This window comes from Panulirus ornatus, chromosome 63 (assembly GCF_036320965.1).
Source record: "Panulirus ornatus isolate Po-2019 chromosome 63, ASM3632096v1, whole genome shotgun sequence".
Lineage (NCBI taxonomy): Eukaryota > Metazoa > Arthropoda > Malacostraca > Decapoda > Palinuridae > Panulirus > Panulirus ornatus.
This window is the reverse complement of record NC_092286.1, coordinates 11,078,933-11,100,856: the sequence shown is the minus strand read 5'-3', so window position 1 is coordinate 11,100,856 and position 21,924 is coordinate 11,078,933. Positions and strand designations below refer to the sequence as shown.

The 21,924-nt window shown below is 45.3% G+C and overlaps 1 protein-coding gene across 4 annotated transcripts in view; it reads left to right on the top strand.

Annotated features, from left to right (window-relative positions):
- Positions 1 to 542: 542 nt before the first annotated feature.
- LOC139745962 (tachykinin-like peptides receptor 99D) overlaps positions 543 to 21,924 on the top strand; it is a 212,280-nt gene continuing 190,898 nt past the window's right edge. For all 4 annotated transcript variants that reach the window (XR_011712032.1, XM_071656698.1, XM_071656697.1 and 1 more), the window contains exon 1: positions 543 to 2,565. Coding sequence is in view for 3 of the 4 variants with exons in the window: in XM_071656698.1 (XP_071512799.1) it covers positions 2,063 to 2,565 (503 nt within the window). In the remaining variant the exon portion in view is untranslated. The remainder of the gene's footprint in view (positions 2,566 to 21,924) is intronic.

Genomic DNA, 21,924 nt, shown 5'->3' with positions numbered 1-21,924 from the left:
AGAGAGAGAGAGAGAGTTGCGTATGAACGAGGAAGACAGTTTTGCGTCGCATCGTTAGCCCAGCAATAGTACCACAATGTGTCTAGGAGTATCACAAGGGCATATCCATCTGTCCTGATCTGCGTGGGTGCTTCCCATGGACGACGAGTGCGCGCCTCTCTTGTATAGCTCACGAAGGGCCTCACGAAGGGCCTCAGGAAGGACACGGCGTCTTGCGTGTCGCCGGCAGCGTCCCATTCTACAACGGAGTCGTCTTTTAGGAGTATTAAAAGACAATTATGTCGGTCTAAGGGGATGTGTGAGCGTTCTCTCTCTCCCCTCCCTCCCACACACACACACACACACACATACACATACACACGACACACACACACACACACACACACACACACACACGTCTTGTGTAGCACACCTTCCTGGACTCCGCCCACGGGGGAATGTCGTGCGCAGGCGCGTGGTCAGCGGTTGGGAGGGAGGGAGGGAGGGACTAATGGGGGGAGTAACGCCTCGCCCGCCTCCACCACCTCAGTTGCCGGTGAAGGTCGGAAGGGTCCACGACGTCGCACCGCTCCGCTTAGAAGTTTTCCGGCATCTGTGTGACGCGAGGCAAGCAGCTCGCGCTCAAACCTGCGAACACTCCTCCTGAGCTCCGTAGCCAAGATAATCCTATTTTCTATCTTTTTTTCATTACATAAAAAAGCCAAAAAAACCAAAGACCCACCCAAAAAAAAATAATATATATATATAATGTAGTGATAGTGAACAGACATCAAAACAGGGGCCAAGCCTTGGTCCAATAGACCGTAAAATGAGGGTGATCTCTGACGGTGTTTGATAGATATAGATATATGTATATATATACATCCATGCATCAAAGAAGAGGATAAAGAGATCTCTCAGCTGAAGTTGCGCGGACGCTGGCAGCGGAGACAGACAGAAATTTATTTTCCCAGTGCGGAACTGCGAAACGTGACAACATCAACAAGAAGTTCGCGACGTGGGAAAACTGTGGTGTGTGTGTGGGTGGGTTGGAAATGACGACAGGATGAATGACGAATGATAGACGCGGTTCTATCGGACCGACAGATGCTGTTGCTGCTGCTGCTGCATCTTGATGCTTGAACAGACATCAGGAAAAGGAATGATTCTTTTTCCCCTCCTCCACCACCACCACCACCACTCCAATAATGATGTAGACATGTTTGAAGGTCTCATTGCCTCGAGCAATCGACTCCTCCCAGGCACCACCTTCTGAAGGCTTTTGTGGCGAGGGAGAGAAAGGGAAAAAGAGAGAAAGAGAGAAGTCAGTAGAAACTGGTGTAGGCAGAAGGCAAGCCTGTGTGTGTGGAGGAATGCTCAACAAAGGTTCCTCCTGCCGAAGGGCACCTTCGTGGGCTCCGTCTCGTCCTGCGAAGACAAGATGAGATAGTTTCCTCGATCTGGTTTTAATTCCGGCACGCTCGGGACCCGAAGAGCGAGAGAGAGAGACACACACACACACATATGTAGAACGCATATCATAATGTACTACTTCATCATGTCTCTTCATCATGTATTCTCTCACTGGTCATCTGAGTATTCGATCGAGATGATTTTTTGAAGAAAAAAAAGTAAAAAGGAAATAAATTATTGAGCTGCAAGTGCCTTAGGCGGGAGCTGTCGGTATGGATGGAAGAACACTTGTAGCGCGAGGCTGAACTTAAGCTGCCACAAGAAACCTCCATGGCCCGGAATTTACAATTTACATCCATTTGTGATAAGTGACACATATCTTGCGATTTACAAACTGATATCTATTTGTATATATCTTTTTTTTTTTACGATGCTTTAACAAAACTTACGGCCTAGATAAGAGAGATAAGTTAGAGAATAGTCGATATATATTTTTTTTCCTCTCAGTTTGTTAAGGGAATTAGAACAATGTAACCTTTTAAATTTGAACTGTGGTTCGAAGTTAGGTAGTTCCCTTATTCCCTTCCCCCCCGTCTGTTCGACCTCCTCTCAGTTCCTCCCTGTAGTAGCAGAAGAAAAAGAAGAAGGAGGAGGAGGAGGAAGAATAACCATGGCCCTCTCAGACCCCGTCTTAGACTTCGAGAGGTCCTGGAACATGAGCGGTGGCCGGGTGGGCGAGTTCGAGTGGTGGAACATGTCGGGTCTGGAGTACGAGGACCAGATTGTGAACGGCTCCTACTTCCCGTCCCTGAACGGCACAAACTTCACCGACGACTACGAGTGGGAGGAGAACAAGTACGACCTCCCGTGGTGGCACCAGCTCATCTGGTCGGTCGTCTTCGGCGGGATGGTCGTGGTGGCCACGGGAGGCAACCTCATCGTCATCTGGATCGTGCTGGCCGACCGGCGCATGCGCACCGTCACGAACATCTTCTTGGTCAACCTGTCCGTGGCCGACGCCATGGTCTCCACCCTCAACGTGGTCTTCAACTTCACCTACATGCTCAGCGTCGACTGGCGCTTCGGTCGAATCTACTGCAAGATCAGCCAGTTCGTGTCCATCCTCTCCATCTGCGCCTCCGTCTTCACGCTCATGGCCATCTCCTTCGACAGGTGAGAGAGACACACGCCACACGTAAAAAGACAATAAGTATAAAAGGATGAAATCCTTTCCTCCTAGCTGACAGACTTCAGATGTTTTCTTTTCTTTTTCCAAAACAAAAGAACATCTTTTTTTTTTTCAGTGTTGCGTGGGTGTGGTAGGGTCGTGGCTGTTCTCCATCTCGAAGCTGTTTCTGTTCATTAGAGTTACGTTATTCTAGCCTCGACACAGGTGTCTCGATCCCTTCCCTCGACCAGGATGAGAGGAACTGGGTAGAAAAGAGGTGTTCGAAGTCCCTGAATGAAGTGAACGAATGATACGAAGTTAAGAGACTGTAATTTCCCCCCTTCAGGAGCAAAGGTAAAATATTGGACCCCCTTTGGTGAGAGAAATTCCCCAGTGAGACCAATGCCTTCTCGTCCATTGACGGTATTACAGCCTCGCCAAAGGTGACATTTCACACACACACACACACACACACACACACACACACACACACACACGTACATATGTATTGCATTGAGGTCGCTGTGATATGCGTGATCTACTATTTGCTAATAGCCACGAGAAATGTTGCGACACCATAAGTCTCAAGTGCACTTTCGTGTAATTTCATCATCAGGAAAGATACGAAAAAATGTATCTTCCCTGACGACGTAATTACACGAAAGTGCACTCGGGACATCGTGTTTCATTTTTCCTCGTGGTTATCAGCATACATATATATATATATATATATATATATATATATATATATATATATATATATATATATATATATATATATATATATATATGTGTGTGTGTGTGTGTGTGCGCCAGAAGTCACCTCCGTCGAAGCTGTATTGCCTTCAACGAAGGAAAAGACGTACAGTCTCGTCTCGTCTCGCTGCAAAGGTGTCCAGCCTTACCCTGCTCCTGCCCGGGTTGCAGTAGCCTGGAAGCTGTGGCTGAACCCCATGAAAGAGGTCATGGGGTTGCTTGATTAGAAAATTATATATATGATAGACAGAAGGGTTTGTTTTTACTTAGACAGAAGGGTTTGCTTTTGCCTAGACAGAAGGGTCTGTTCCGGCTTAGACAGAAAGGTTCGTTCTTGCTTAGACAGAAGGGTTCATTCCGGCTTAGACAGAAGGGCCCATTCTGGCTTAGACAGAAGGGTTCATGCTGGCGTAGACAGAAGGGTTCGTTCTGGCTTAGAGACAATGGGTCGATCTTGCTTAGACGGAAAGGGTTCGTTCTGGTTTCGACGGAATGGGTCGATCTTGCTTAGACGGAAAGGGTTCGTTCTGGCGTAGACAGAAGGGTTCGTTCTTGCTTAGACAGAAAGGTTCGTTCTTGCTTAGACGGGAAGGTGTTCGTTCTGGCTTAGAGGGAAGGGTTCGTTCTTGCTTAGACAGAAGGGTTCGTTCTGGCTTAGACGGAAAGGGTTCGTTCTGGCGAAAACAGAAGGGTTCGTTCTTGCTTAGACGGAATGGGTCGATCTTGCTAAGACGGAAAGGGTTCGTTCTGGCGTAGACAGAAGGGTTCGTTCTTGCTTAGACGGAAAGGTTCGTTCTTGCTTAGACGGGAAGGTGTTCGTTCTGGCTTAGACGGAATGGGTCGATCTTGCTTAGACGGGAAGGGGGTTTCGTTCTGGCGTAGACAGAAGGGTTCAGCAGAACTCTCCCTCCTTACGAGAGTGAGTATGTGACTGGATGGGGAGGAGGAGGAGGAGGGAAGGAGAGTGCGTCTGCCCACGTCTCTTGCACACTGTCCGTGGCACTGAGTTGGACTGGTTGAGCGCACGCACACACTCTGGCCTGTTTATTGTCTGTTTGTGTACAGTCTGAGTTCTTTTGGGCTTGGCGAAACCTACCCCCCATTCCCCCCTCCCCCATCCCCCGGGAGATGTTGTGTCATTAAACATTTTTACTCTCCTCTCGTATGTGCTTACCCCCCTCTCTCCCTCTCTCTTTCGTCTGGTGGCTCATTTGCTCTCGTTCGCTTACTCTCTCTCTCTCTCTCTCTCTCTCTCTCTCTCTCTCTCTCTCTCTCTCTCTCTCTCTCTCTGTCTCTCTGTCTGTCTGTCTGTCTGTCTGTCTGTCTCTGTCTCTCTCTCTCTCTCTCTCTCTCTCTCTCTCTCTCTCTCTCTCTCTCTCTCTCTCTCTCTCTCTCTCTCTCTCTCCTGTCTATCTATATAACTGTGTATCCGTCTTGCTTTCTTTCCCTTTGTCCCCTTCTCTCTCTCTCTCTCTCTCTCTCTCTCTCTCTCTCTCTCTCTCTCTCTCTCTCTCTCTCTCTCTCTCTCTCTCTCTCTCTCTCTCTCTCTCTCTCTCTCTCTCTCCACACATTTGGAGAAGTTGACCCTCCCCCCTTCCCCCCACGCCCCTGAACCGTACCTGAACAGGCGAAGAAATAATATACATCCTGTACGAAATTAGTCAAAAAAAAAGAGAAAAAGATATGGCAGCCTTTATTATTTTTTCTTTTCATGCCTCCCGTGGACAGCTAAATACGAGCGCGTTCATCTGAATTGATCTTAGATTATATACGAGTGCGCGGGGCCGGCGTGTGGCTAATGATCCTGGATTAAGCATGCTCGCCCCGCGAGTGTGTTAGCTGAGTGCGTTTTTCAGCTTACCTCAGAACTCTTCCCAGGAGCATCCTTCCTCTTCCTCCTCCCTCCCTCTCTTCCTCCTCCTCCTCCTCCAAAAAAAAAGGCTATTATATATGCCTGAGAGGTTTTGGAGTCTTCCTCTTCCTTCCTCCCTCCCTCCTTCCTTCTCTTCCTCCTCGACTGAGAGGCTTTGGAGTCTTCCTCCTCCTTCCTCTCTTCCTCCTCCTCCTCCTCTTCCCCCCTCCTCCTCCAAAAAAGGCTATCATATGCCTGAGAGGCTTTGGAGTCTTCCACCTCCTTTCTCCATCTCTCCCTCCCTCCTTCCTTCTCTTCTTCCTCCTCCTCTACAAAAGGCTATTATATGCCGAGAGGCTTTGGAGTCTTCCTCCTCCTCCCTCTCTCCCTCCCTCCTTCCTTCTCTTCCTCCTCCTCCTCCTCTAAAAAAGGCTATTATATGCCTGAGAGGTTTAGGAGTCTTCCTCCTCCTCCCTCCCTCCCTCCTTTCTTCTCTTCCTCCTCCTCCCCCTCCAAAAAAGGCCATTATAAGCCTGAGAGGTTTTGGAGTCTTCTTCCTCCTCCTCTCCCTCCCTCCCTCCTTCCGTCTCTTCCTCCTCCTCCTCTAAAAAAGGCTATTATATGCCTGAGAGGTTTTGGAGTGTTCCTCCTCCTCCTCCCTCCCTCCCTCACTCCTTCCTTCTCTTACTCCTCCTCCTCCAAAAGAGGCTATTACATATGCCCGAGAGGTTTTTTGGAGTGACCATCATTATTTTTATTAGTATTACCTTTGAGTGTATTGGCTATTTGCCCTCCTTGAAATCTTGCACTAACATACAAGACTCCGCCTGCTAGTGCTTCCAGTGTTGTTGTTATTGTTGTTGTTGTTGTTGTTGCTGTTGTATTCGAACGCTTAACCTGAGTGAGAGATTTTTTTGTTGGGGGGTGGGGAGGGAGAGGCATTTTGTCTCCGTATGCATTCGGTACGTTCGGAATATCATCGTATCGTGCAATATGCGGATTCTGAACCTCTCTCTCTCTCTCTCTCTCTCTCTCTCTCTCTCTCTCTCTCTCTCTCTCTCTCTCTCTCTCTTTGTGTGTGTGTGTGTGTGTGTGTGTGTGTGTGTGCGCGAGTGTGTCCCCAGAGTACGTTTTCTTAAAGGGATGTCTCATCTATTTTTCTCTGCTTGTACGGACGGAGGCGAGACAACGACTTTTTTTTGGCATGGCCCTTGAGAGAGAGAGAGAGAGAGAGAGAGAGAGAGAGAGAGAGAGAGAGAGAGAGAGAGAGAGAGAGAGAGCGACTGATAAGCAGCGTTGTGTGTTCAGTTATCTCCCCCCAAGGCTGGATGTTCCCCCGGGTTATCATAAGCTTTCTCCCCAAGGCTAGGTCTTCCCTTGTGTTCTGCTCTCTCCCCAAGGCTCGTTCTCTCCCTGTGTTCAGCCATCTCCCCCAGGGACCAGATCTATCCATGTGTTACACCCCTCTCATCGAGGCAAGATCTCCCCATTCTCCCCACGTATTCAACTTTCGCCCCAAGGCCCTGAATCTCCCCCATGTCTTCGGCCCTTTCCTCAAGGCTCTAAGTCTCTCCCCCCTCCCCTATCTTCCGGTCTCTCCCCAAGGCTCTATCTCTCCCCTTGTGCTCACCACTTTCCCCAAGGCTCTAGCTCTCCCCAAGGCTCTAGCTCTCCCCTTGTGCTCACCCCTCTCCCCAAGGCTCTATCTCTCCCGCCTTATCTCCAGGTCTGATCTCCACTTCCTCCAGTTCTCTCCCCCTGTGTTTCAATTACAGAAGACGAAATTGAGTATCGTCTCCTTCAAGAAAGAAATATTTGGAGTTTCGTTTTATGTGCCTCCAAAATACCCGAGATATGAGCCAAAGGCAAATAGAACACATGCAGATATACACACCCAGATATACACCCCAGATATACACACCCAGATATCCACACCCAGATATAACACACCCAGATATCCACACTCAGATATATACACCCAGATATACACACCCAGATATCCACACCCAGATATCCACACCCAGATATCCACACCCGGATATGCACACTCAGATATATACACCAAGCTATATACACCCAGATATACACACACACACATATATATATATATATATATATATATATATATATATATATATATATATATATATATATATATATATATATATATTACCCACATATATACACACCCAGATATACTCACCCACGAAGCAAACGTGGATATACTTTGAAACTCGCATACACAGAAACCTTCACACATACGTACACTCTGTGTAGCCAAACATACACTCACAATAAAAAAAAAAAAAACGAAGTGAATATGCAGAACCGAAGCATGAATGAAAAAAAAGGAACTGAAAAAAAAAAAAGGAAAAGGATTTGATACAGTCTGTTGCCCTTTCAGCTTAGAGCAAATATAAGAAAATGTAAGCAACTGTGTGTGTGTGTGAGAGAGAGAGAGAGAGAGAGAGAGAGAGAGAGAGAGAGAGAGAGAGAGAGAGAGAGAGAGAGAGAGAGAGAGATTCTTTACGTTAGCAATGACACGATCGCAGTTGGTACTATAGCGTTGTTGTAAGAGAATTTAGCCTATTGCGTTGATGCTATAGCGTTGATGATATAGCGTTGGTACTATAGCGTTGATGATATAACGTTGATGATATAGCGTTGATGACTATAGCGTTGGTACCATAGCGTTGATGCTATAACGTTGATGATATAGCGTTGATGATATAGCGTCGATACTGCAGCGTTGCTGATATAGCGTTGATACTATGGCGTTTATGATATAGCGTTGATACTATGGCGTTCATGATATAACGTTGATGATATAGCGTTGATGATATAGCGTTGATGTTATGGCTGTGTTACCGTAGTTGAGGCCGTAGCGGTGATGATGCTATAGCGTTGATTTCTATAGCGTTGACACTCTCCCGTCGTTACTGTAGGCTTGGTACCGACCGAGCACTGTGCTACGGCGTTGAAACTATATAGCGTTGATGCGAGAGCAGAGCGCTGACGCCGCAGCGTTGGCGCTATCATCATCGAAGCTATAGCACACCGATGCTATAAGCTCTCGTAAGTTGACATATATATATATATATATATATATATATATATATATATATATATATATATATATATATATATATATATATGAAACAAGTGACCAAGGATGGTTAAGAACACGCGTGTGCCATGATTCGTGATGTAGTCTCAACGCGAGCCACATTTCAACATAGCCATCCATACTGAACGTGAATATATTTGTCAACGTATTTATCATGATTTCTGGTTAGGTTTAGATAATGATTGTGATCATGGTAACCAGTAGGACTCCTTTTTGTGGAAAAGGACCTTGGTTACCATATCCCAGAATCCAACACCCCACTCGTCCTCCACTCCTCCTCCTCCTCCTCCTCCTCCTCCTCCTCCTCCTCCTTCTCCTCCTCCTCCTCCTCCTCCTCTTCCTCCTCCTCCTCCTCCTCCTTCTTCCTCCCGACCATCCTGGGGGAGGGGGGGGGGGTTCTGCCGTTCCAAGGCTGCGCTACACTCAGTAGCAGGGGAGAGGGTGGACTCCCTCTGAAGCGAGAGGTTGTTTGACGACACTCTGTCTGTACTCCCAGTGACACAACCTCGCCAAAGGTGGTGTTGGTTGGTGGTGGTGGGTAACCTCGAGCCGACAGAGTCCGGTAACACCTTCGTACAAGTAAAGAGAGATATACACTCACACAGGAATGGTTGAAAATTCCACATTAACATCGACTTTCCCTGATTATCCTGTCATCTCTTCTCTTCTCTTTTTCATCACTGTCTCTCTCTCTACCTTTTTTGTATCCCCGTCTTTTGGTCTCGTATGGCATATATGACCTACTCTAGGTATACTTTATTCAGTTATTCATAATTCTAACTTTTCTGCTTCATTTATGAAGTGACCCTTAACTTCCACGCATCGATTCTTATCTCTTATCTGTCATTTATCAGTTATGTATTTCTTCGTGTTATCGTGTATAGTTTTCATTATCACATTTCACTCCCTTTGTAGCTATTTCGTTTCTCATTTATTATTTTTTCTCATGTCCTTAAGAATTATTTTCCATCGTATTTCTCCGCATTAAGTCTACCTCTGTAGTAAACTGTGGTAAACTGTGGTGCATTCAGGCCAGGGGGATAGCCTACCCCATCGTTTCTCTCAGCTTTAGTTTACCTCTGTGGTAGACTGTGGTACGTTTGGACTAGGGGATACCCCTACCCCGTCGTTTCTCTCAGCATTAGTTTACCTCTGTGGTAAACTGTGGTAAGTTCGAACCAGGGGATACCCCTACCCCGTCGTTTCTCTCAGCATTACTCTACCTCTGTGGTAAACTGTGGTAAACTGTGGTACGTTCAGGCCAGGGGGATACCTTACCGCATCGTTTCTCTCAACATTAAGTCTACCTCTGTGGTAAACTGTGGTAAACTGTGCTGCGTTCAGGCTCCGGATACGCATATATGAGTTTTAAGCTCCTTCATTTGGCTAGCTAAGTCCAGTCCATCAAAGTTTCCCATTACGTAATAATCATCAAGATTGCATCTCAGAGAGAAAGGTCTGCTATTGTTTCCTTCAACCTACTGAATCACCTTTGCCGTAGTTCAGCGGTTATATTTGGGTGGTACCGAACTTTCGTTCATCCGGCGATATTGGCCTCTCGTTTATCCGGATGATCTTCCGTCGCTAGAGAGAGAGAGAGAGAGAGAGAGAGAGAGAGAGAGAGAGAGAGAGAGAGAGAACAGGGGGTAACACTGTGATGTCTGTTTCTTTCCTTACGCCGCTAAGACTTTGGAACTCTTTTGCTCTCTCTCTCTCTCGTGTCTTCCCTGGCAGACGTGACCCAGACCTCTCTTTAAACGACCAGTTTTTTTTCTTCTATTTTCTCTCGTTCCACAAAAGATTTCCGGAATTATATAAGATTGATTTTTTTTTTCATCTATTTTCCTTATCATTTCTGTTTCTTTTGAATCCCGTTTTCTATTGTATTTAAATGAGAGACGATAAACAAAACCTAACCCATACTCAATCAACAGAAGCATTCCTGTCAACATACCACACCTTCTCTCTCTCGCTCTCTCTCTCTCTCTCTCTCTCTCTCTCTCTCTCTCTCTCTCTCTCTGCTAACTTTAGTTCGAGGTTAGAGTATAAGGAATGGCGAACACAGCGCTCACATACACGTCTACCATCCCTCTAAGTCAAACTTTAGGTATTGTGGTGTATGGGAATTTTAGGGTAATGCAGCGAATGAGAATTTTTGTCATTACGGTTTGTGGGAATTTAGGGTGATGCTATGGTTCATGAGAATTTGTGTTTTGTTTCTATATTTTTTTTTTTTTGCATTACAGTTCGTTGTGGTTTTAATTAAAGGAGTGACTCTTGATGGAATGTACTCAGAGAAAACACCGAATCCGTAAGTGGATTCGATGCACGAACGCCATGAAAGTCCCAGATGGACACTTACCTCTTTCTTCTTTTTTTTTGGTATCCGAGAGAACCATAAATTCTATATCCCCCACTTTTCTTTTTATCGAGACGTATCTTAGATTTAATCCCTTTGCACTTATTTTTTAAGGACCTTCAATTCTTTGATCCCCTTTCTTTCGTACTCCCCCATCCCCCTAAAACCCCACCACCTCTTCCCCCCTCGTATCGTGTTATTAATTGCCCTGTAATTTGGATGATTAAGTCGAGTTCTTCCTTTCCCCTCCTTGTTCTAGTGGCCTGAGCGATGTCATTGGTGTCAAGTTATGTAGTTATGATGTCCCTCGTTACTCTACTTATCAAATTATCTTTAGCGTTTATCACGTTATCTTTAGCGTCTTATCTTTGCTGTTGTTTTTCTCTATTGTTGAGTTATCTTTTAGAATAATTACCATTATTCTTTTGTCTTGTCCTTCAGGTATCTTTATTGTCTTGTTTCATTGTCATCTTTATTGTTTTGGTTTTCCTGCTGAGTCATCGTTTAGCCTTCTTTTATTATCATTATTGTTTTGTTATATTTTCAATTTATATCATTATCGTCTTGTTTCATCACCCTCTTTATTATTATTCTTTCTTGTTGCGTTATCTTTATTGTCTTATTTTATTATCTTTATTTTGTTTTATGATAAAGATATCTTCATTGTCTTATTCCATCAGTCTCTTTATTGTTACGTTATCTTTATTGTCTTATTTCATTATCTTTATTTTGTTTTATGATTAAGATACCTTCATTGTCTTATTCCATCAGTCTCTTTATTGTTACGTTATCTTTATTGTCTTCCTGTCTTTATGGATTTGTTTCACCTCGTTACAGAACCAATACATTTTGTCACTGATGCCTTTAACAGGTCGTTACAGACCTTAACTGCCAGCACTTTATCCTCTAATCGCCATCTCCCGCGTTAGCGAGGTAGCGCAGGAAAACAGACGAAAGAATGGCCCAACCCACCTACATACACAGGTATATACATACCTATACATTTCAACGTATACATGTATATACATACGCAGATATATACAGGAGTAGCAAGTCTACATAACACGCAGGTAAACAAAACAAAAAAACCTTAAGGAAATGGAAAATGCGAAGTGTCAAACGCTTTCGTATAATTACTTCGTCAAGACTGAGTACAGATAGAGAGAATGAGAATTTGGTACACCAGCCGCCACTGGGAGGGACAGGTGAATGAATTAAGACACAGGTGAAGGAATTAGGGCACAGGTCACCCCCGATGACCTCCTCTCTCTCAAGTTACAAGCTCAGGTTAACCTATGTTCTGGGAAACATAGTTAAAAGATTTTCATTTGTAAAGTTAGATAGGTAGATAGATAGATAGATAGACAGATAGTTAAAGAAAGGGTGAGAGAGAGAGAGTGGAAAATATATATATATATATATATATATATATATATATATATATATATATATATATATATATATATATATATATATATATATATATATATGCATCATATAAACCTCCAACAGCCAGAATCCAGCCCGGGTCCCCTGTGCAACACGCGGGTATTCGAGTACATAGTATTCGAATAGCGATTTCCCTATTAGGGGCGATCATAGCCTAGCGGTAGCGCTCCCGCCTGTTGCACAGGGGGTCCCGGGTTCGATCCTGGCTGTTGGAGGTTTGTATGTTCTATGAAGGTGCGTGTTCATATACACTTTGTTCGTATATGTATATATATATATATATATATATATGATAGACAGATAGATAGATAACTAAATAAACAGGGAGAGAATTATCTAGAGTGAGTCATGATACCCATAATCTGTACTGCATTTACTCCCAAAGACAAATGGTATGCCTAATGGAAGCAGATAATTCTCGCTAATCACTCGAGTTGGGGTAATCAGGCGTCGCTCCGGAGGTGAATGCGACTGACTGGCGGGCGTGGGGGATGACCAGAGTGAGACGACCCCCCCATCTCGCCTCCCCGTCGTCGGAGTCTGTATGACCCTCGTGATGAGTTCGAGAGCTGGACTTGGCGCGAAGGATGGGAATAGCCTCGCTTGTCTCATGGCGCTCTTGACACTATCGCTGGCATATCCATCAAAATTTGTGTCATGTGTATATATATATATATATGTATTATATATATTCCCTCAAAGGCCCAGTTGTCTGTTCTTAACGCTACCTCGCTAACGCGGGAAATGGCGAATAGTTTGAAAGAAAGATATATATATATATATATATATATATATATATATATATATATATATATATATATATATATGTTGGGAAGGATCACAATTTTGCGCGTGATCAAGATACTCCTATGAGTCCACAGGAAAAATGAAACACGATAAGTGTGTCATTTTCTCCGTGGACTCATAAGAATATATATATATATATATAAATATATATATATATATATATATATATATATATATATATATATATATACACACACACACACACTCACACACACAGTTATTCAAATGGCGTTCGTTGTGGTCGTCTTCAACTGTGATAAATAGTGGAAAGCGAAACGACGGGAATGGGAATCGATTGGTCGGCCGTCGTCGTGGTCGGGTCGGGTCGGGTCGGGTCGTCGGGGAAGGCGGGGCCTCCTACGATGTTGCTGCGGCCGAGCAACAGATGGCGTCTGCTGTCCCTCCCTGGCGTCTGCTGTCCCTCCCTGGCGTCTGCTGTCCCTCCCTGGCGTCTGCTGTCCCTCCCTGGCGTCTGCTGTCCCTTCCTGGCGTCTGCTGTCCCTCCCTGGCGTCTGCTGTCCCTCCCTGGCGTCTGCTGTCCCTTCCTGGCGTCTGCTGTCCCTCCCTGGCGTCTACTGCCCCTCCCTGGCGTCTGCTGTCCCTCCCTGGCGTCTGCTGTCCCTCCCGGCGTCTGCTGTCCCTCCCTGGCGTCTGCTGTCCCTTCCTGGCGTCTGCTGTCCCTCCCTGGCGTCTGCTGTCCCTCCCTGGCGTCTGCTGTCCCTTCCTGGCGTCTGCTGTCCCTTCCTGGCGTCTGTTGATTCGGTGTCAAAAGAGTAAGACTGAGCCTCGTACGACCCTTGATCACGAATGTACGACCCTTGAGCACGAATGTACCAATCTTGATCACGAATGTACGACCCTTGATTACGAATGTACGACCCTTGAGCACGAATATAAGACCCTTGATCACGAATGTACGACCCTTGAGCACGAATGTACCAATCTTGATCACGAATGTACGACCCTTGATTACGAATGTACGACCCTTGAGCACGAATATAAGACCCTTGATCACGAATGTACGACCCTTGAGCACAAATGTACCAATCTTGACCACGAATGTACGACCCTTGAGCACGAATATAAGACCCTTGATCACGAATATAGACCCTTGATCACGAATGTACGACCCTTGATCACGAATGTACGACCCTTGAGCACAAATGTACGACCCTTGAGCACAAATGTACGACCCTTGAGCACAACAGTACGACACGTGCGTAACAATGTACAGCTCCTCAGCATGACGGTGTACGTACGACACTCGAGCACGACGGTCCGACTCCTTGAGTTATCCAACCACGACCACATAGGTATGACGACCTGTACTCTTAACCTGAGTCAGGTCAAAGGTTAAGGGTCATACCGTCGTGCTCAAAGGGGTCGTACCTATGAGGTCGCACGGACGTGTCCTCGTGCTTGAGGAGTCGCACGTGTCGTGTCCTCGTTCTCGGGGAGTTGCACGGTCGTGTTCTCGTGTTCGAGGAGTCGCACGGTCGTTACCTCGTGCTCGAGGCGTTGCACGGTCGTGTCCTCGTGCTCGAGGCGTTGCACGGCCGTGCTGGTGGGCCCGCTTGAGTATGTTTTGCCACTTACAATATGGCAACATATGTGTCTCAGAAATTCTAAGAACGACTCACACACACACACACACACACACACACACACACACACACACACACACACACACACACACTCACTTCAGGCCACATAGTTACCATTATACTGTCCCAAGATCAAAGCGATTCCGGTCGTTCATTCATGAAAATTAATAAATTATCTCCACAGCTAACGTGTCCCTAGGGCAAAAATAAAAGTCATCATAAATGTAATTCATTCAGCTTCATCTCTTTCATGGCTTCAGGGGAGGGGGGGGGGAGCTTCACACCCGTAGGGTCCCATCTATTGAACAGCCCCCCCCCCTTATGTGTGTGTGTGTGTGTGTGTGTGTGTGTTAATGATCGCTATCATGCCCGAACGAAATTACAGACACGCAAAAAACACTTTTATCTACACGCACACACGGTCTAAGACGTATATGGTCGTAAACGGACATTCTTTGTGTTACTGGAACACGACGGAAATGAGAGCCAAGTCTGCCTCAGAGATACTGGGTGTCCTGTTTAGATGTCGGAATATCTGTTCTTCTGAACAGTTGCTCCGTTTGTATAAAGGATTGATCCGTCCTTGTATGGAGTACTGCTCTCACATCTGGGGTGGTTCTGCCTCTGCATCCTGACTTGACAGAGATGAATCGAAAGCGGTCCGACTTATATATATATATATATACTCTCCCAGACTAACTTCCAAACTTGACCCCCTTGCCCTACGCCGCGATGTTGGTTCACTTTCCCTCTTTTTTATAAGTATTACTTCGGTACTTGCTCCCGAGAGCTGTCTGCTTGTGCATCCCCCACCACTAGCTAGACCACGCAATACTTGACAAGCTGCTACTTCATATGATTACTGTGTGGCTGTTTGCAACTCAAGGGTGTGCCGTTTTGATAACTGTTTCCTTCCCTACACCTCCAAGGATTGGAAGTCTCTAAAACCCTCTCATGTCTTTCCCAATAACTATGACCTGACACATTTTGGATTGACAAATTTTTCACTTCCTCCAAAGACACGTAAATACTTTCCCTGTCTTTATTTTCCCTTTAACATAAACAAAAAAAAAAGATATACTGAATTACAAACACACACACACACACACACACACACACACACACACACACACACACACACACACACACACACACGCACCATTTGGCGAGGCTGCATCACCGGGAGTACAAGTCTTGTCGAAGAATGTCCCCCTCGTAAAGAGCAAAGCGACTCCAGTTAATTGTACTGGACGATACACACTGGTGAGCGAACTGCTATGGTATTCCTCTGCTCTTTGCTCACACACACACACACACACACACACACACACACACACCACTATTTTTTTTTTCCATAGTGGTTCATTTGTATGCAAAAATGTGTAGGAAAATGATCCCACCGACCTTAGGGGTTTAACATCCAAGTCTCACGCTATAGAAAACGTGAGCGCTGTAAGTAGACAAATCAAATTAATTCTCTCTTTGGATTACTTGTACACACACACACACACACACACACACGCACACACACACACACACACACACACACACACACACACCTGCACGGGCTGGAGTGGGCCGGAGTGGTTGGTATACTGGAGTGTTGACGTGCAAGAGGAGGGGAAAAAAATAAAGAGGCTGTTTCACACGCTGTGTGAAAACCATCTCCGTGTGTGTGTGTGTGTGTGTGTGTGTGTGTGTGTGTGTGTGACATAATCACACGCTGTGGTAAAAAAATATCATTTCTATATGTGACATAACGCAGTGCTTCACACGACTCTACTCTGCTTTGTGTAATAATCATAGGACGTCTTAGCTCCAACCATTCGATGTTTGACCTGACTAACGTACGGTGTATTGCTCTTTTACGAAAGAAACGTTGACTTGAGAGTTTTTTTTTCTTTTAGACGCAAGTCGTTAAGTCGTTAAGTCACGACTTGGTTGGGGGAGGGGGGGGGGGTTACCCGTCCTTCGCCAGCTTGATCTAAGTCGTCCTTCGCCAGCTTTGATTTAAGTCGTCCTTCGCCAGCTTGATCTAAGTCCTCCTTCGCCAGCTTTGATTTAAGTCGTCCTTCGCCAGCTTGATCTAAGTCCTCCTTCGCCAGCTTTGATTTAAGTCGTACTTCGCCAGCTTTGATCTAAGTCCTCCTTCGCCAGCTTGATCTAAGTCATCCTTCGCCAGCTTTGATCTAAGTCCTCCTTCGCCAGCTTTGATTTAAGTCGTCCTTCGCCAGCTTTGATCTAAGTCGTCCTTCGCCAGCTTGATCTAAGTCCTCCTTCGCCAGCTTTGATCTAAGTCCTCCTTCGCCAGCTTGATCTAAGTCATCCTTCGCCAGCTTTGATCTAAGTCCTCCTTCGCCAGCTTTGATCTAAGTCCTCCTTCGCCAGCTTTGATCTAAGTCCTCCTTCGCCAGCTTTGATCTAAGTCATCCTTCGCCAGCTTGATCTAAGTCGTCCTTCGCCAGCTTGATCTAAGTCGTCCTTCGCCAGCTTGATCTAAGTCGTCCTTCGCCAGCTTTGATCTAAATCATCCTTCGCCAGCTTTGATTTAAGTCGTCCTTCGCCAGCTTTGATCTAAGTCGTCCTTCGCCAGCTTGATCTAAGTCCTCCTTCGCAAGCTTTGATCTAAGCCCTCCTTCGCCAGCTTGATCTAAGTCCTCCTTCGCCGACTTGATTTAAGTCGTCCTTCGCCAGCTTTGATCTAAGTCGTCCTCCACCGAGGCTGAGTCGTCGAGGAACACCTCGCTTCAGAGGAGTCCCGTCCATCTCGTCTCTGGTTGAATGAGTCTATATACCCCAGCACTCGAAGCTCCAGAAGCCCCTGGGGAGAAAGGGTGAATATGCTCCTGGGGCGCAACACCAGGGGCCCTTACGGAACGGTATCCTATGGTTGGGGAGGAGGAGGAGGCGGAGGAGGAGGAGGGGGAATTACACGATAGACTATGAATAGATAAACGAAGATACCGGACAGTATCTTGTCTTACTTTAAGGGTAAAACTCGAGGGACAAAGTTTGCCAAGAACTGAATTCTCTCCCCTCCCCCTCATAACCCCATGCTCCCCACCCCTCCAGACGCAAGCAGATGCTCTTTAAGGACAGGCAGGGGACACAGGATGAGAGAGAGAGAGAGAGAGAGAGAGAGAGAGAGAGAGAGAGAGAGAGAGAGAGAGAGAGAGAGAGAGAATATTCTGTTGTTAGCCCTACCTTTATAACTCGAAAGCAAGATTGAAGAAAAGACACCTGATAAGGACTTGACAAACAAACAGAAACAAACAAATATCGACGTAATTAGTATTTAGAAAGAAATTTCGTCACGTTCTAGACATTTAGCAATACACATCCTTGCCCTCAAGAGCCGTATCTTTATCCAATCAGTGTCAAGCCCTTTACCATAAACCACTAGATAAGGACCCCTAACTGCGTGGCAGGTCTTCGTTTCCCGCGCTCTTGGTAGTAGCGTCACTGGCGTGGCAGGTGTCAGTACACACACACACACACACACACACACACAGTACCGCGAGGTTACTATTCCCTGTCATGAAAGTCATTGACACTTTCCTCTTAAACCATTTTGTATCTGTGTGGACTCTACTGCTGACACCGTGGGTGGGTTCCCCCTCGCCCCTGCAGCTGAAGGAAATGGCAGATGAAATAGTGGAAACTTTACTCGCTCGCGTTGAAACATGCCAGTGGCGTATTAATCGCTGGAGCTGAAATTGAATTGAGCGTATGATTACCGTAATGAAGTGAGAGTGTTGGCGTATATAGAAAGACCAGCTGCTCGGTTGGTCGGTTCTTGTGTTGTGTCCCAAATGTTGCTTCTTTCACGGGGATTGTGTGGGTCAAGTAGATGTCCTTCTTTACACACGCCAAAGCAGTGGCTCCTGTTTTCCTTCCTCCTCCTCCTCTTCCTCCTCCTAGCCAAGACGGACGGACAAGACGCACTGATTTTCTTTTTTTTTTTTTCATTCTTTCTTAATGGTATGAACTCAGTAGTCAACCCTGTGTGTCATCAGAAATACCTTTGAATTAGAATGGGGGGGAAAAAAAGGGGGGGCCCCCTCCGTTGCCTCTCCGGGTGTTTACGTAAAACTTATGGAAAAGTTTAATTTTGAAAGGATGCTAAAAAAAATAAACATATACATTTATATGACTTCATGCTATTTTGATTTATATTGCTTCATGTTATTATTCATTTTTCTCATCTTTATTCTCAGAAACATCAGATACATTAATAACCTGAACGGATTGAAGGTATTATTTTTGTTTTGATTGTGTTTGATTACACGGGTGATATCCGTGGGAAAGAAGTCCAATCAAATGCGTCGATAATTTTCATTAAACTCGTGCAGCCAGGTCAGGGGAATATATGTTTTTTATCACATCGTCCAGAATTCATTTAATGGCGAACATAATGGGAGCCGAGTTAACCTGTATGAATAGGTAATTAACCGGAATTTGATGGTCATTAACAGCGGAGGGTAATTTGGCAGAGCCAGCATCACTAGGTCAAAATGGGCGAATTACGAGAATTGAATTTTATGACTTTACTATACACGCAAGTATATCTTTGCTGGTGTACGTATTGGACATTGTGGGACATAGAGATGCATCTTGGTGTCCCATGTCCACAATATCCTCGATGGCTCATTGGGAATATGTCCCGATCATCATGTTTAAGACATCAACATCTGTGTCGTGGCCAAGACACCAGCATCTGTGTCGTGGCCAAGACATCAACATCTGTGTCGTGGCCAAGACATCAACATCTGTGTCGTGGCCAAGACATCAACATCATCGTGGGTGTTAATCTGTGGTCCAGGGCAGACATCAACATCTGTGTTGTGGCCAAGACATCAACATCTGTGTCGTGGCCAAGACACCAGCATCTGTATCGTGGCCAAGACATCAACATCTGTGTTGTGGCCAAGACATCAGCATCTGTATCGTGGCCAAGACACCAGCATCTGTATCGTGGCCAAGACATCAACATCTGTGTCGTGGCCAAGACATCAACATCTGTGTCGTGGCCACAGGAGGACCATACATGCAGTGAGAGGGAGTATGGTCCTCGAAGTTATTTCAAACGCCTGAAGGAGATCGAGGCGTTATTAAGGCCTTACCGATCGGTGGGGCATTTAACTTGACCTTGAAGACGTTCAATGACCCTTGACCGTCGATAGGTTGCGAGCCCAAATATCTAGCCAATTGAGCATAGTCACCAATCGGTTGTTTGCACCAGCGATTGTGATTGTCAAGTCGCGATTTTCCACGTGGGATAACTGGCCATCTTCGACGACGGATTCTGTACAGTCTAACCTGACTTTGACCTAACTTAAACTAACTTAATCTAGCTTAACTTAAAGTAACCTAACTTAAGCTAACTTAATCTAGCTTAACTTAAAGTAACCTAACTTAAACTAACTTAATCTAGCTTACCTTAAAGTAACCTAACTTAAACTAACTTAATCTAGCTTAACTTAAAGTAACCTAACTTAAACTAACTTAATCTAGCTTAACTTAAAGCAACCTGACTTAGCCTAACCTGGTTTACTCTCACCAGCTAACCTGACTTCAACCTAATTCTAACTAACCTAATCTAACCTAGCCCCACTTAACGAACTAACCTTACTTTAATGTAACTTCACCTAAATTAAACTAAACCAGACCTGATCTAACCTGATTTAACCTAACCTAAACTAACCTGACCCTATCCAGCCTAACCTAACGTAACTTTAAAACCAAGTCTAGCTTAATCCAACCCAACCTAACCTCACGTAATCTAACGTACCCTACCCAAGGCACCTACCTAGACCATGTCCCTCCGTGCGTGCCTTCGGTCGACACACGGGAGGTGGGGGAGCAAGGGGAGAGTGGAGTGGTGGGCGTCTCTACGCGTCACACCACCACACCCCGGACGCCCTCTTGGAGAGAAGCTGCCGAACACAACTTGGCCCCTAAACTTCTGTCTGTCGTCGGTGTGTCCCAAGGAGGCAATTAGCGCCCTCCCTCCCTCACCTCATCTTCCCAGCTTCTGACGTGTTAGTTCAGTGGCTCCTACCCCTCCTTCCAGCCTGTTGTAGAGTCGACGGGCGTGTTCTCTGTCCTCTCTCTCTCTCTCTCTCTCTCTCTCTCTCTCTCTCTCTCTCTCTCTCTCTCTCTCTCTCTCTCTCTCTACTCTGGGGTTATATGTAGGAGGGGGTTGTTGGGGTGGGTGGGGTGAGTTCTCTGCGCTCTCCTCCCCGCGAATGACGTAGGTGCTCCCCAGGGGAGATGAAAGAGCATTCAACCCTTCTCTGGGGTGGGGATGGGAGGGGATTGAGGGGATGGTGAGTGAATGATTGCCGTATCTATTATCACAAAGGACTATGGATCCCTTCCCTACTATTTATCACCTGTCGATACCAAAAATGCCCGGTTTCCGCGCGTCCACCGTCAGCGTGACCCTGCCATCAATTATGTGTTAAAGAGATTATATCTCAGGCTCGTGGAATTCGAAGCCATTTAGAATTGTAACCTAAAGTACTTATTACACTCTAAGCCATTTAAATTGTAACCTAAAGTATTTATTACACTTTAAGCCACTTGAATTGTAACCTAAAGTATTTATTACACTCTAAACCATTTAAATTGTAACCTAAAGTATTTATTACACTCTAAGCCATTTGAATTGTAACCTAAAGTATCTATTACATTCTAAGCATTAAAATTGTAACCTAAAGTACCTATTACACTACAAGCCATTTGAATTGTAACCTAAAGTACCTGTTACACTATAAGCCATTTAAAACTGTAACCTAAAGTACCTGTTACACTATAAGCCATTTAAAATTGTTGCTAAAAGTACCTATTTACGCTAAGTTAAGGTTACTTTTTTAGATTACTTTAGATTAAGTCAGATTCGTTTAGATTAGGTTAGATTAGGTCAGGTTAGTTTAAGATAGGTTAGATTAGGTCAGGTTACTTTGTTAAGTGAGGTTAGATTAGGTTAGCTTGAATCAGGTTAAAGTAGACCAAGTTAGTTTAAGTCAGGTTGAATTACTTTAATGTTACCCTTTATTTTTAAGGTTTAAAGTTAGTCCTTGGACTTCATGGTGTCGCAGTTAGGTTTGTGCTGGTGGTGACGCACTCATGGGGTCGCTTGATTGTCGACCACATAGGTATGAATTCTGGTCGAGGCAGTCTTCTGTACACAGTCAACCCAGCTGTTCATCCTTCGCTATAGGGAAGGTCGATAAACTGGGTACATGTATTAAGCTTGGGTATTCACTTACCCGTGCTGTCTCGGCTAACTTGAAAAAAAAAGATAATGATAAGGAAATGTTTGTTCTGGTGTAGAGTTTTTGATGAGATGTTTTACATCTTATTGCTTTGGTAGGATTAATGATTGGGTCGTCTGTGGCTGTGATA